The 13,758-nt window shown below is 34.2% G+C and overlaps 3 protein-coding genes across 8 annotated transcripts; 2 read left to right on the top strand and 1 right to left on the bottom strand.

The window, feature by feature from the left end:
* The first annotated feature begins 2,678 nt into the window (after positions 1-2,678).
* On the top strand, positions 2,679-3,658 carry LOC106307616 (tetrapyrrole-binding protein, chloroplastic-like). The gene has a single exon (XM_013744613.1). It carries the CDS (start codon positions 2,725-2,727, stop codon positions 3,502-3,504), a length of 780 nt encoding a protein of 259 aa, XP_013600067.1. The 5' UTR covers positions 2,679-2,724; the 3' UTR covers positions 3,505-3,658.
* Positions 3,659-6,066: 2,408 nt separating this feature from the next.
* Positions 6,067-10,335, top strand: LOC106311923 (CMP-sialic acid transporter 3). The gene is made up of 15 exons (XM_013749261.1): positions 6,067-6,335; positions 6,509-6,665; positions 6,749-6,865; positions 7,147-7,203; positions 7,490-7,567; positions 7,773-7,877; positions 8,021-8,143; positions 8,280-8,357; positions 8,716-8,785; positions 8,927-9,034; positions 9,211-9,344; positions 9,439-9,521; positions 9,656-9,701; positions 9,803-9,868; positions 10,063-10,335. Exons 2-14 carry the CDS (start codon positions 6,531-6,533, stop codon positions 9,851-9,853), a joined length of 1,185 nt encoding a protein of 394 aa, XP_013604715.1. The 5' UTR covers positions 6,067-6,335; positions 6,509-6,530; the 3' UTR covers positions 9,854-9,868; positions 10,063-10,335.
* A 353-nt stretch (positions 10,336-10,688) lies between these two features.
* LOC106311922 (PTI1-like tyrosine-protein kinase 3) lies at positions 10,689-12,856 on the bottom strand. Of its 6 annotated transcripts, none has more exons than XM_013749257.1 (5): positions 12,626-12,829; positions 12,413-12,435; positions 11,379-12,196; positions 11,080-11,299; positions 10,689-10,980 (listed from the first exon to the last, which is right to left on the bottom strand). In XM_013749257.1, the coding sequence occupies exons 3-5, from the start codon at positions 12,110-12,112 to the stop codon at positions 10,849-10,851; spliced, it is 1,086 nt and encodes a 361-aa protein (XP_013604711.1). In that variant the 5' UTR covers positions 12,113-12,196; positions 12,413-12,435; positions 12,626-12,829; the 3' UTR covers positions 10,689-10,848. The 6 variants fall into 6 exon arrangements, with proteins under 6 accessions (XP_013604711.1, XP_013604712.1, XP_013604710.1 ...); XM_013749258.1 differs by having other exon boundaries at positions 11,379-12,177; positions 12,626-12,788; XM_013749256.1 differs by lacking the exon at positions 12,413-12,435 and having other exon boundaries at positions 12,626-12,856.
* Between the last annotated feature and the right edge of the window lie 902 nt (positions 12,857-13,758).

Here is a 13,758-nt window from a genome sequence, read left to right as displayed (position 1 = left end):
GAAAGTTCTGACTCAATAATGGGCCTCGTTATATCCAATAGTCTATAAGTTCATTTTAGGCCCATAAGCCTTACTGCTAACTGTTTTTTTTTAATGCAATTCTTTTGTTCAATGAACGAGTATTATTCATTATTTATCTTAATTAATTTGGAAATATATAAAAATTATAAATTTTAACAATTTTAGCTTTTATATATAATATGTAAATTTAATTAGTACGTATATTTTGGAAAAAAAATTCTTCATTTTTGATTGTTTGTATATCTATAATATTATTTATGAAGTGATTTGATTTATTTATCATCTTCTCCGTGATTTTAGTCAATTTGCTTACTTGTCATATTTTTTATGATTTTAGGATAAATCTATACTATTATTTATGAACTGATTTAGATTATTTGTCATTTTCTCCATGATTTTAGTTAATTTGTTTGTTTGTCATCTTTTCCATGATTTTAGGATAAATCATTAGTTTAATTAATTTTTTTTTATATCTATATATTTATCATGATATTTAAAATCGTGATAGACATGAACCTATTTACTGATATATACTAATATTTTTTAAAAATATATTTTAATATATAATAAACATGATATTTAAGACATTTAATTAATAAATAGATATTAGTAATATATACCGATAATATCATCATTACTTTCCTCTCATTTATAATTTTAATGATTAATATTATAGCTAATTTCTCTGATTTTTACTGAAAATATTGATCAAATACAGAAATTTATATATAAGTATACTAATATATCTGAATTAATCAGTTTCTTTAGTTAAGTTGCTTATTTTTCATCTTTTTCATAGTTATAGGATAAATCATTAGTTTAATTAATATTATTATTTAATTTATTTATTTTGATATCTATATATATTTTACCAATATATATATATATACTAATATTTTTTAAAAAAATATATTTTAAGATATAATTATCATGATATTTATGAATTAATAAATAGATATTAACAATATCTACCGATAATATCATCATTACTTTTCTCTCATTTTATAATTTTAATAACTAATATTATAGCCAATTTCTCTGATTTTTACTGAAAATATTGATCAAATACAAATTATTATAAGTTTTATATATAAGTATACTAATATATCTGAATTAATCGGTTTCTTTTGTTTATTCGGTGTGATCCTTTAATATATTGAACCATAATCATATACTGATGTTTTCTAAACATAACATCCTCGGTACTTCCGAATTTAGACTATTTTCTCTATTTTGGTTTGATTCGGTTTTGAATGGTTTGGTTTTACCAGATTGAACACTCATAAACTATTGTTATTTGTTAATGTTTTATATTTGTGATTTTTTTATAATCATTTTAGTACCACATGATTTCTTTTATGTCCAAATACAATATGTGTTAATTTCACATACAAAATTTCCTAATTTACTTATTACTATAAAAAAGATTTTGATCCAAAATCTACATCACATAAATAAAAATATGAAACAAAATAATACAATTTAATACATTGATTACCAATATGAATATTGAAATTTTATAATCTATAATAATTTAAAATTTGTATCTAATTTAATTATTATTATTTTATAAAAAAATAGAATTAAAAATTGTTAGATGTATAGATATATTAATCCGCACAAAGTGCGGGACATCAACTAGTTTAACCAATTGTTTACAAATATATACATTTATTCTATAATAAATTTTATTGCTAAATAATTGTATAACTTAAATTTAAAATTAGAAATTACAGAACCAATAAATCATAATTTAAAATATAATCAATATATACTATCCAGTTTATTTTACATTTTTAAATCCATAAAAATAAACAACCAATAAATCCACTTATATTTATGAGATTATAAAACTTTTCATTAAACAATTAAAAGGTGAGAAATGTGAAGTACAATAGACATCAAATCTATCATTGAAAAAACAATATATACATTACTATCCTTTAGAAACTAGTGGGGAGAACTAGCCCTGGGACGGATCCGGATATACGGAAAATTTAGGGGATCCGGATCCGGATCCGTCGGATCCGTGGATTTAATATCTGGATCCGGATTCGTGGGTTCCTGATATCCGGGTTTCGGATATCCGTCTCGATATTCTATTATCCGCGGATATCCGGATCCGTAAAAATAATTAAAAATAATTTTTTAAACAAAAAATACTAATTTTTTTTAATATAATACATAAATTAAATATTTATAAATATATTTATATATGTTTATAATATTGTAAAAACTAAAATATAATATTATAAGATTAATTCATGTATAAATATTAATATATCAAATATTAATATTAATAAAATTTAAAAATTTAGTGTATTTTAAAAATACGGATCCGGATCCGGATATCCAGACCTAAAAATTAAGATATCCGGATCCGGATTCGGTTTGCACGGATCCAAGATTTTATTATTCGGATTCGGATCCGGGTCTCGGATAATAAGTCCCAGGCCTAGGGAGAAGACAAACATAATTCTATTTTTTCTCACATTAAAATAAGTATGAGTGAGATTTTTACATTCAGAGGCAGATGAAAGTATTAGAAAAAGAGAATCAGACCTGACCCAAAAGTGACCAATCAGAATCGACCCCGCCTCGTCTTTCCTGATTTTCCACACCTTATCTTTCTCACTCTTCTTTAAACTCTCCATCTTCACTCTCTACCTTCCCGACGTGACTCCTCTCTCTCTTCCTCCATCAATGGCCACCACAAACTCTCTCCAACATCACCACCACTCCTCCTCTTACCAACACCACCGTCACAATCTCCATCCCCAATCTCACGTCGTACCATCTTCTCTCTCCCTCAAACACCCCACCTCCACCGCCCCATTCTCCTCACTCATCTGCTCCTCCTCCTCCTCTTCCTCCTCCGTCGTCTCCGCCGCTCTCACCACAAACGCCTCCTCCGTAACCGCAGAAACCTCCACAGAGTTCGACGTCCTAGCGACCCACCTCACCAACCAAGACTTCCGAAAAGCAGACGAAGAAACTCGTCGCCTTCTCATCCAGATAGCCGGAGAAGCCGCCGTGAAACGCGGCTACGTCTTCTTCTCCGAGGTGAAATCGATCTCCGTCGAGGATCTTCAAGCCATCGACAACCTCTGGACCAAACACAGCGACGGGAGGTTCGGATACAGCGTGCAGCGCAAAATCTGGTTGAAAGTCAAGAAAGACTTCACGAGATTCTTCATTAAAGTCGAGTGGATGAAGCTTCTCGATACGGAGGTCGTTCAGTACAACTACAGAGCTTTCCCCGACGAGTTCCAGTGGGAGCTTAACGACGAAACGCCTCTAGGACACTTGCCGCTCACAAACGCGTTGCGAGGAACGCAGCTTCTGAAATGCGTTTTGAGCCATCCTGCGTTTGAGATAGATGGTGATGACATTGAGGAAGCGGAAGAAGCAGAGAACAGAGGTGTGGGTGGTAAAGCAAAGACAAAAGACACGACAGTGTTTAAAACGGATTACAGCTTCTGATGTCTTTTTATTTTAATTTATATTTGCTTCCCAATGGGATTATGAATGTATGAACATGATCAAATCATTAGTTAATGAAAATAAACCTAAGGTCTTTATTGGTTTATCAATGTGAAATTTATAAGAACTGATAATATTAAGACCATGAAACTAATGTATTCTTTCTCAGACAGATGAAAATGAAACAGCTTCAAACTCTGGCTGTCCATTAAAGTCCCTCCTCTTGTTTGTGTACTCTTTACTGATTTGATGAATGAATACAAAAAGTGTGGGGTTTGGCTCTGTTCAAGTAAGCTGCACCTTAATGTGTGAAAGAGATTTAAAGTACGTTGCTGCTTCTGTAGCCTTGTAGTTAATTCTCCAGGTAGGCCACACAGGTTACAGTTGATGTGGATATATATGCTTTCTGTCACTGTGTGGTTTTAAATGAATAAATGTTTACTCAGAGATGCTATGTAGAATTGTGCATGTAAGAACATGGCATGATCATCAAAGAAGAGCAGATTTTCGAGTAGCATTCTAAAACCACAAGATAAAGTTCTAAACTCTAATTTCATTAATATATATTTCGGGCTAATGCATGTGTATATAAAAGGGAGGATGTATTGGTGTCTAAACTCTAATTTCATTAACATATGTCTCAATTATAATGACTAGTTTCTAGGCACATGGGTAGAGTCGTCGGGTGTATTGGTGTGAACCGTCACAATAAAGCATCCGGGCCCTAGATATTGAAAAGCCAAGAAAATAAACACATGCATATAGAATCACTCAGTTTATGATCAAGATCCAAAAGTTTAGCCAGGAAAAGAGATGTCAATTATGAGATGTTTCACTGAGGATTCAAGAACTCAAAGCACGCCATAAGAGAATAAAAGATGGAATACTAAACAGGAGCCCTTTGCATGTCATGTGTCTTTGCATACTGAGCAAACAATAAAAATAGCTGAAAGCAAAAGTAGGCCATCAATACTACCCTGAAGCATTTGATGTCAGAAATAAACAATGGTGAAACTTGCTGTGGTAAGCATATTCATGAACCTGTTCCTGTGAGGTAAGCATATGTACTCAAATTTCTCTGCGCATTAGTAAACTTGACTTGGCCCTTGTCAGCTTCAACCACTTAAACAGAAACTAGAATAGAGGTTTCACAAAATCATACAATGTTGCATAGAAAACAAAGCTAAGCTTCTCGATGTCTCAAATACACATAATGGCTAATTAATGATAATTGATAGATCCTGTTTATCTAACTGAGTTTACTGATTCAGAATCTACTTGAGAGAAGCCTGGTGGTCTAGGGTTGATGCCTGAAATCTTGAACATAAGCTGATCAGCGTTGAGATTATAGTTTAAATTAGTTAACTGTCTCTGGTAAAGATAGAATTGGCTCCGGCAAGGAAATACAAACTGCACCTCTAACTATAAGCACTGCATAAATGGGTATACTCCAAGGGTGAGAACTGAGAAGGAATAGTTGTAGGGTGTGCAATAAACCATCTGGTTAATGAAGCTGTGACATTTGTCACAAACCAACCAGAAATTCAAAGCTATATATAGCTTTGAACTACCCGATAATGAATTTTCAGTGGAAGTATAACGGTGCATTAGTATCCAATAATGTTGTTATGTTACTTTCAACATTTTTAATGTAAGAACCAAGAGTTTTCCAAATAATATTTCTGATAATTAAATTTTAAGCAATAATAAAAATTAGACTTTATTAGAGTTTTCAATTTTTATTTTCCAGTTGAAAAACTTAAAAATTAAGATTATAATTAAACATATGATATTTAGTCTTTCCTTTCTAGCTTAAAAATTTTTCAGTATAATTTTTAGTTTTATTAAATTCATTTATGGTATATAACCAAATTTAATTATATTTTATTTAGAAGTATTTTTATAATTTAATATTTCATCATTAAATTATTTATGTGTTTTACAATAAATCAAAATTTCATATATAGCCAAAATTAGTTTTTTTTTGATAATTTAAAATTTCAATAATTAAATCTATTTAAAAAAATTGCTATAATTGAAAAAAAATAATTATTAAGATTGTATATGTCAATAAGAAGAAAAAAAGCCATCTCACTTTTTTTACTAAGCCATGTATTTTTTTTAAAAAAAAAATATAGTGATGACACATAAGTAATTTTGAAAGTTTCACTTTTCATATAATGTTTAAGGATAACTAAAAATCCTAATAACAAAAGAAGTTGTGTTCATTATAATCAACCAAAACAATCTAAGCATTATTGCTAGATTTATTTTTCAAGAATATGCTGTCATTGACATTGCAATTCAATTTTTTTTTTTTCTTTCACATACAATGAAACTGTATTTTTGATAAAATAAGTAGAAAATTAGGAAAAAATATACTAACAATCACACATTCTAGATAGCTTTCCTTGTAGAACTTTTTTTAAAAATAAATAAATTAGGCACATTCTTAAAAATCTTGTACCAATAAAAATAGTTTTAATAAAAGGATTAATGTTAGCTAATCTCTTTTTAATTACTGTGTTTAAATAGAAACGAATAGGTTTGTTGTGAAATCAAAGCAAAAAAGGTCTTATAAGCAACAAACAGAGAGAGAGAGAGAGAGCATTTGTGAACAACGACCCACTTATTCAATCTTCCTCTCTTCCAATCTCCTTTTCTCCGGTACTGAAGCACTCAGAGAGTTCTAGATCTCGTTCAATTCCACAATTCAGAGCGAGGAGAGGATCACTGATTCAAGTCGAGCTGTGTGGATCGGTCTGGGAAGATCATACGCCCCGTGGCTGAGGGGAGACGTTTCGTTAAGCTGATCGGTTAGGTCAATTGAGGTTAGTCTGATCAATCTCGTCGCGAACATTTTGATACTCTGATAATAGCTGCTTAGATCCAAAGTTGTGATTTTTAATACAGATCTGATATTGGGTTTACGATTGATCGATTCCTTTTGCTTAAAGTTTGCATCTTGGTTATGATCATTGATTCCATTTTCTGTTTTTATCAGGTTGGCTCAATCTCTACGAGAGATGGTTGAGTGCAGTGTGTGTCGTTCGAAGTTGGTTTCGAGGGCTTATGATGATCATAAGATTAGGGTGACCTCTAAACAGCGAGTCCTCAATGTGCTTTTGGTTGTTGGTGATTGCATGTTTGTTGGTCTACAGGTGAGAACCATCTCGCTTGCCATTACAATTTTTCATATCAGAATCACTTAAAAGTTGCATACTTTTCCTTTTTTTTTTTGCAGCCTATATTGGTGTACATGTCTAAGGTGGATGGGAAGTTTAACTTCAGTCCTATTAGTGTCAACTTCTTGACAGAGATTGCAAAAGTTGTTTTTGCGATTGTTATGCTTTTGATCCAGGTTTGTTTCTGAATTGACTTTAACGTATACTACACTCTAGTATCTAGAGCCTGTTGTGCTTGTATTAGAAGATGGAAAGTAGTAGAAGTTCATGAACTCTGGCCAAGTTTTTGCAAGTTTTGATGTTGTTTAACCGGTCATACGAATGTGAAAAAAAAGATTCCATTAAGTTCTGTTCATAAAGTTGGTTTCTTAGTTTACAAATTACTACTCTTTTCTCGAGTCTCTCGTGTTTCTGTAGACGATCCATTAATACTGGAGTGTCTGTGTTCAAACTGTAGGCCAAGCACCAAAAGGTTGGAGAGAAGCCTCTTCTATCTGTTTCAACATTTGTCCAGGTACTGCTTCTTTGTCAATTAAAGGGTGTCTAATCCATTGCATAGATTCTGTATCAGATCTCATATTTGAAAAGCTAGCTGCTTGACCTTTCGTTACATGATCGATTGGCATAACTCATACACGTATCTTTTCTCCGTATCACCTTCTTTTCTATTGTTCATTGGGTTTTGTTAGATTTTGAAATGTGGATGTTACTGGAGATATATGCCAATGAGTTCAAACTTTTAAGTTCATTTGGTTGACTATTTATAAGGCTATTCGTATTTACACGAGTCTATTTTGCAGGCAGCTCGAAATAATGTGCTTCTTGCGGTTCCAGCCCTGTTGTATGCAATTAATAACTACCTCAAGTTCACAATGCAGGTGCAGCGACTTGTCTTTTTCTCATTTTGGCATACGTAGGTCTATTGTCTGAGGTTTTGGCTTTATGAGAATATCATTTTTCTTACATTGTGCATTGCAGAGGGTTTATTTATCTGCCCTTCTAGGCTGATACTATTCGGTTCTATCTTTCTTTTGGTCATGTATTTTTAATTTCACAGAGTACTGAAAATTTCTACTGTTCCAGCTATATTTCAATCCTGCTACTGTGAAGATGCTTAGCAATCTAAAGGTTCTGGTCATTGCTCTTCTTCTGAAGATAGTAATGAAGCGGCGGTTTTCCGTCATTCAGGTGAGGTTCAGTTATTCTGATTTGTTCTATGCGTACTGGTTTTCAGTCTTAGACATTATTATAGTTACCTCTTACTCTCGATTGGATTTTGTATGTTTTCATAATCATACTGCTCAAATCCTACTTATCTTTAATTTTGGTAGTGGGAAGCACTTGCTCTGTTGCTGATAGGGATTAGTGTAAATCAGCTGCGTTCTCTTCCTGAAGGTGCTACTGCCATTGGAATTCCTCTTGCTACGGGTGCATACATCTGTACTGTTATCTTTGTAAGTTTCTTCGTCTCGTGCTTATATTAAGTTGAAGTTATAAAGTGCACATAATTTACATTCTCATGCTTTGCTGTTGATGCATTTAGTTATAATACAAGAATAATGCGAGAGTCTAATTTAAATTCACATGCAGGTCACTGTCCCATCGATGGCATCTGTCTTCAACGAGTATGCTCTGAAGAGTCAGTATGACACAAGCATTTATCTACAGGTTAGAGAGTTCTGATGCATTTTTTTGGTCCTGCAACAGGGAATGATATGCTTGTGGTAATAAGGAACATGCTTGGTTATTTGTAATGTTTTGGAAATTATGTGCTGTGTATTGTTGATGGAATGGAACTAGCCTTCTTTTTTCATGTATCTTGCTACATCACTTTAGAAACAAAGAACCTTGGGTTGTTGAACTTTGTGTTCTGTTTTCTGATCTAGTTATGGCAAAAGTTCCTCATCTTAGGGTACATAGCTCAGGTTCTTGGTAATGTCAAATTCTAGGATCATAGTCTTCTACATGTGTTGTCTTCTTCTTTGTTTATCTTTTTTGCATCATCTTATTGGACATTCTGTTGCAGAACTTATTTCTGTATGGCTATGGTGCGATATTCAACTTTCTTGGGATACTTGCAACTGTTATATACAAAGGTATGTGCATTTATTTTAAAAGTGGTCGTGGAAGAAAATAATACGTTTTAAGCACCATAATAGCTTTTGAAAATCCTATGAGATAATCCTGAACACTTCAAGATGAATATGCATTGCTGAGAAAACTATCACTGACAACAGGTCCTGAAAGCTTTGACATCCTACAAGGACACTCTAGGGCAACCGTGTTTCTAATAATGAACAACGCAGCACAAGGGATTCTTTCCTCCTTTTTCTTCAAGTATGCAGGTAATACTGAGACTACGTTTGTTAGATTCACTAAATTTTATGAATTAGTTTGCTCGAGTGTATATACTTTTCTAACATATCTGGAGATTGTGAATTTTGTTATATATATTCTCAAATCTCAAGGGTATTTGATCTTAAAAGCAGGATTCTTTTTAACATATCTTTGATGCTTTCAGATACAATCTTGAAGAAATATTCATCCACAGTTGCCACAATATTTACCGGGATAGCATCTGCAGCACTCTTTGGACATGTTATAACCATGAACTTCCTTCTTGGAATTTCTATCGTTTTCATTTCAATGCACCAGGTAAAACCCCCGTATGAACCATAACATGGGTGATTAAAATCAACTTAATAATCTCTTTTCTGTAAAATTTGCTTATCGTCTCAATTGTGTTTAGTTCTTTTCACCCCTTGCCAAAGTGAAAGACGACCAACAACAAAACGGGAGCATTGAATTAGGCAATGCAAAGGATGCTCACAGGTTAGTGTCCATATACATACTTTTTTTATCAAATCTTGTGCAGACATTTTTTGATAAGCAGAAAGTCATGTAACAGGTACATTCTTCGTATTTAAACCAATTAACTTCTTTTCCTTCTCTGTTATATCACTCAGGGCTAATGACTCATTCATCAACATGGCCGCAGGAGCAAATGAAGAGGTTAAGAATAAATTTGCAAAGCCAGTTCTTGTACTTGTCCCAAGTTAGATCGACGCTAATGTTTATTGTCTCTTTTTTTTTGTCATTGTATGTGTATTCAGGCTACTCACCGCGGTGTCACAGACGACAGAACCCCGCTTCTTCCCAGATGAAAAAGCTTATTAAAAGTAGGTCACAAACTCTCACCCAACTTGATCATATAGATTGCCTTTCAAAGTCTAATCATCCATCATCTAGATATATTCTTACCAAAGAAAACTCTAGAACCAATCTAGGTTGCAGAAAAAATTGATTTACTCTACCAAAATCTGAATTTTGTGAATATGGAGAATCATCTACATTTTGCACCTTGTCTCTGCAGGATTTTGGTTCCGAGGAATTCTTTTTGGCCGAGAATATTCTAGAAATGGGTCGCATACTAGCATGATAGATGGAAGCAAACTTTGATGAGACCAACTCTTAATACTCTCAAGAGTCTGTTTAACTTCGTTGTAAGAACCTCTCATGTGATGTCTATAGCTTTTGTGTTGTCTTCAGATAGAGTGAGCAAACTTGGTTTAAGTGATATATGTATTTTTGATATAATAATATTTGTATTCTTTGGTTATACAACATATAGCATATTTTTCAGGCAGTGGGTTCTTAGTAAAGCTTCTTGGGTGATATAATGCTCTGCAATCTGATGAATACTATAACATTGTATGAGGAAACTGAAAGGTATTGATCATTCTGGAAACAAGACGAACGAATAAAAAAAATAACGTAAATGAATAAAATTGTTTTTTTAAAAATTTAATAAGAAATATTTTTGTTCTTTATTTTTCTACAAAAAAAAAGTGGTAGAGAATGAAAAAAAAAATTATTCCTTGTAAATGGTGATATTTTTTAGGAATGTTAGAAAATGCATTATTCTCTTCCAACTAGTCATCACCCCATTCATACTTTGGTGAATTGTACGAGGAAACTGAAAAGTAAAGAAGAAAAAACTCAAAAAATAATCACAAATAAATAGAATTATAAGAATCAAATGACTCCACCACACAATTGTAAAGAGGCAGCAACACATATATTTGTTTGGTATGAATATATTTGCATGATATGGCAACACATAAAAACAAAACCAATCTCCCACTATTACATAGAAGGATTAAGTTTCCTGGGGTGGAGTAGCTGCTGGTGTTGATGACCTCAACAAAGGTTGTAGAGCTTTAACCACAATGCTCATGTTCGGCCTAAACTCTGATTCGTATTGCACACACAAGGCTGCAACAGCCGCAAGCTAAACACACAAGAAAAAGAAGAGAAGAAAACATTACATGACTAGCCTCAAAAGTTTTAGAGATGAAACCCATAACGAAACATGAAGGTTTTTTTTTACCTTTGCAACTGCTTTAGGAGGATACTCTCCTTTGAGTTTCGGATCAACACATTGCTTCACTTTGTCTTCACTCAGCCTTGGAGTGGCCCAAGTGACAAGACTTTGTTGGCCACGAGGCATCGTATGATCAACAGGCTTTCTACCAGTCAAGAGCTCCAAAAGCACCACACCAAAACTATAAACATCACTCTTCTGCGTCAGTTGACCAGTCATCGCATACCTGCAACACCAAAACACTAAAAGTTAACAATCTCTATTTCCTCAAGAACCGTTGTTGTTGATTCAGAAGCATTCATTACTCTGGTGCATGGTAACCAAACGTTCCCAAAACTCTAGTAGAATGAAGACGAGCAGCCATATCAGGAGACTGATTCGACAAATTAAAATCAGCAATCTTGGCTTTAAACTCTTCAAAGAGAAGCACATTGCTAGACCGAACATCTCTATGTATCACCGCAGGCTGAACCTTCTCATGTAAATACTCAAGTCCCTTAGCCGCATCAACTGCTATTCTAACACGTTGGATCCAATCAAGAGCTGGACCTGGCTGCGCTCCTTGCACACCTTTCCTCCCGTGTAGAACATCATGTAAAGATCCCATCGTAGCAAACTCATAAGCAAGAACACGAAGGTTCCCTTCAACACAGTAACCAAACAGCTGAACGAAATTCTCATTCCGCAGCTTCGAGACCCTCGAGACCTGAGTCAAGAACTCGAAGTTCGATTCAGGCTCAGCTGCGTTATCAAGCTTCTTGACCGCCACGGCTTTCCCATCTTCCAAAGTTGCGTAGTAAGCTCTTCCGTATGATCCTTCACCGATCAACACCTTTGATCCAAAGTTATCAGTCTTCTCTTTCAACTCATCCAATGACAACGCAGGGACATCAATAGCTGGAGGCTCCTTTAACACATCAGGCTTCACAGCAGCCTGTGGTTTCTTATCATTATAGTGCTTAGGACTACTCAGGTGTTCATTTTCAGGAGAATGGTAAGGCTCTTCGACGTGGCAAACGCAGCACAACCACCTACGCATCTTCCCTCTCTTGCCTATGTAAAGATCGTCTACAGCTCTCGGTTTATCAAGCCGAACAAAGTTGCCTGGTGAAGTATCGTTCGCCTGAAAATGTCATATCATTACAGAGCCAAAAAAAAAGTTTCTTGAAACCGACAGAAACAATTTACGATCTAATATAGCGTATTGATTCGAGATTCATGATAAAGTTAAGACCTTCACACAAACCCACGAGCTGATTATACTCTTAAGAACACCAGTTTGGAAACTAGAGAGAGATTTTGGAGGAAAAAAATCGAAGCTTTTGGATATAAATCTTACCGCCAGACCACGGCGATGATAATCTGAATCCATGGACAGAGTTGCAAAGAGACAGACAGAACGAATCAATTTAGGATATTTCGGGTAGAAAAACAAGAAACAGATATTTTTTAAAAAAAAACAGCTCAGAGAATGTGTAAAAAGCAAAGGAGAAACAGAGAGGAATGATTAAGAATAGACACACTTGTCGCCAAAAAGACAAAACAAAGTTACCTGTAAAGTATGTCTTTTCTCTTTACCTCTTGGTGTCGGGTAATGAGTATCTGTGTATGAAAATGTTGGGTTTTATTGTTGTGTTTTGTTAGTTAGAGAGAAGATTGACCAAAAAAAAAATTAGAGATTAGAGAGAAGAAACAGACGCGAGGAATTGAATAAGTGGACAGAGGGATATATAACGAAGGAGGGGAGACAGAGAAGCAAAACGCGTTCTAAGGAAAATCTTCGACAAAGATATCATTTTTAAATTATTTTATATCAAAAGATATTTTTAGTGTCTTCTTCTTATTCTGTAGCTTTGCTTTCTGTCAACATCTTATTCTGGATGAACATTCTATAATCATGACTTTTTTTTTGGCGCGTCTTTTGCGTTTTTTCAGCGTGTTGATGATCTGAAGAAATAGTTACAGTCTGGAGTTACTTTCTGCGGGATGAATAACACAAGTCTTCTCGGAAGAAAGCAACGATACAACTCCTGTCTGATGATCTCTCTATCCAACCACCATGATTTTGATTGTGTTTGTAATGTGTTTACATCTTTTAAGCTGGTCAAAAAAATGTTAAAGCTTCTTTTATGGGTTTAGGTTTTAAAGGTTTATTTGTTACCATTACCCAGCAGCCTCATGATCATCTATCTGTCTGTAACTATATAAGATGATTAGTTTAGGGACTTTGATAAAGTGATCTTCATACAAATCTATTCAGAATAAACACAATTGTTCCTCACTTAAATGTTACTGGCGCAATCGTTCCCCACAGTTATGGTCTGTATTGAAATTTTTTTTTTTCCGATGAAATGTTAAATTTATTCACTACAAGAAAACAGCGATATTCTGACGGACATTCCGACGGAAAATGAAATCCTCGGAATATACCGAGGAATTTCCGAGGAAATTCCGAGGAAACACAAAATTTGGTTTCCTCGGAATTTCCTCGGAATATACCGACGGGATTCCGAGGAAACTACAGTCCGTCGGAATATTCCGAGGAAATTCCGAGGAAAACTCTGTTCCTCAGAAAAAACCGATGAATTCCGAGGAAATATTATAGCCGTTGGAGAGCCGTTGTGGGATTTTACAAAACTCCGAGGAAATTCCGACGAACTAGTTTTGTCCGTCGGAATTCCGTCG

Source organism: Brassica oleracea, chromosome C8 (assembly GCF_000695525.1).
Source record: "Brassica oleracea var. oleracea cultivar TO1000 chromosome C8, BOL, whole genome shotgun sequence".
In the NCBI taxonomy this organism is placed as follows: Eukaryota; Viridiplantae; Streptophyta; class Magnoliopsida; order Brassicales; family Brassicaceae; genus Brassica; species Brassica oleracea.
The sequence above is the reverse complement of the archived record's forward strand: the minus strand, read 5'-3'. Positions and strand labels throughout refer to the sequence as shown.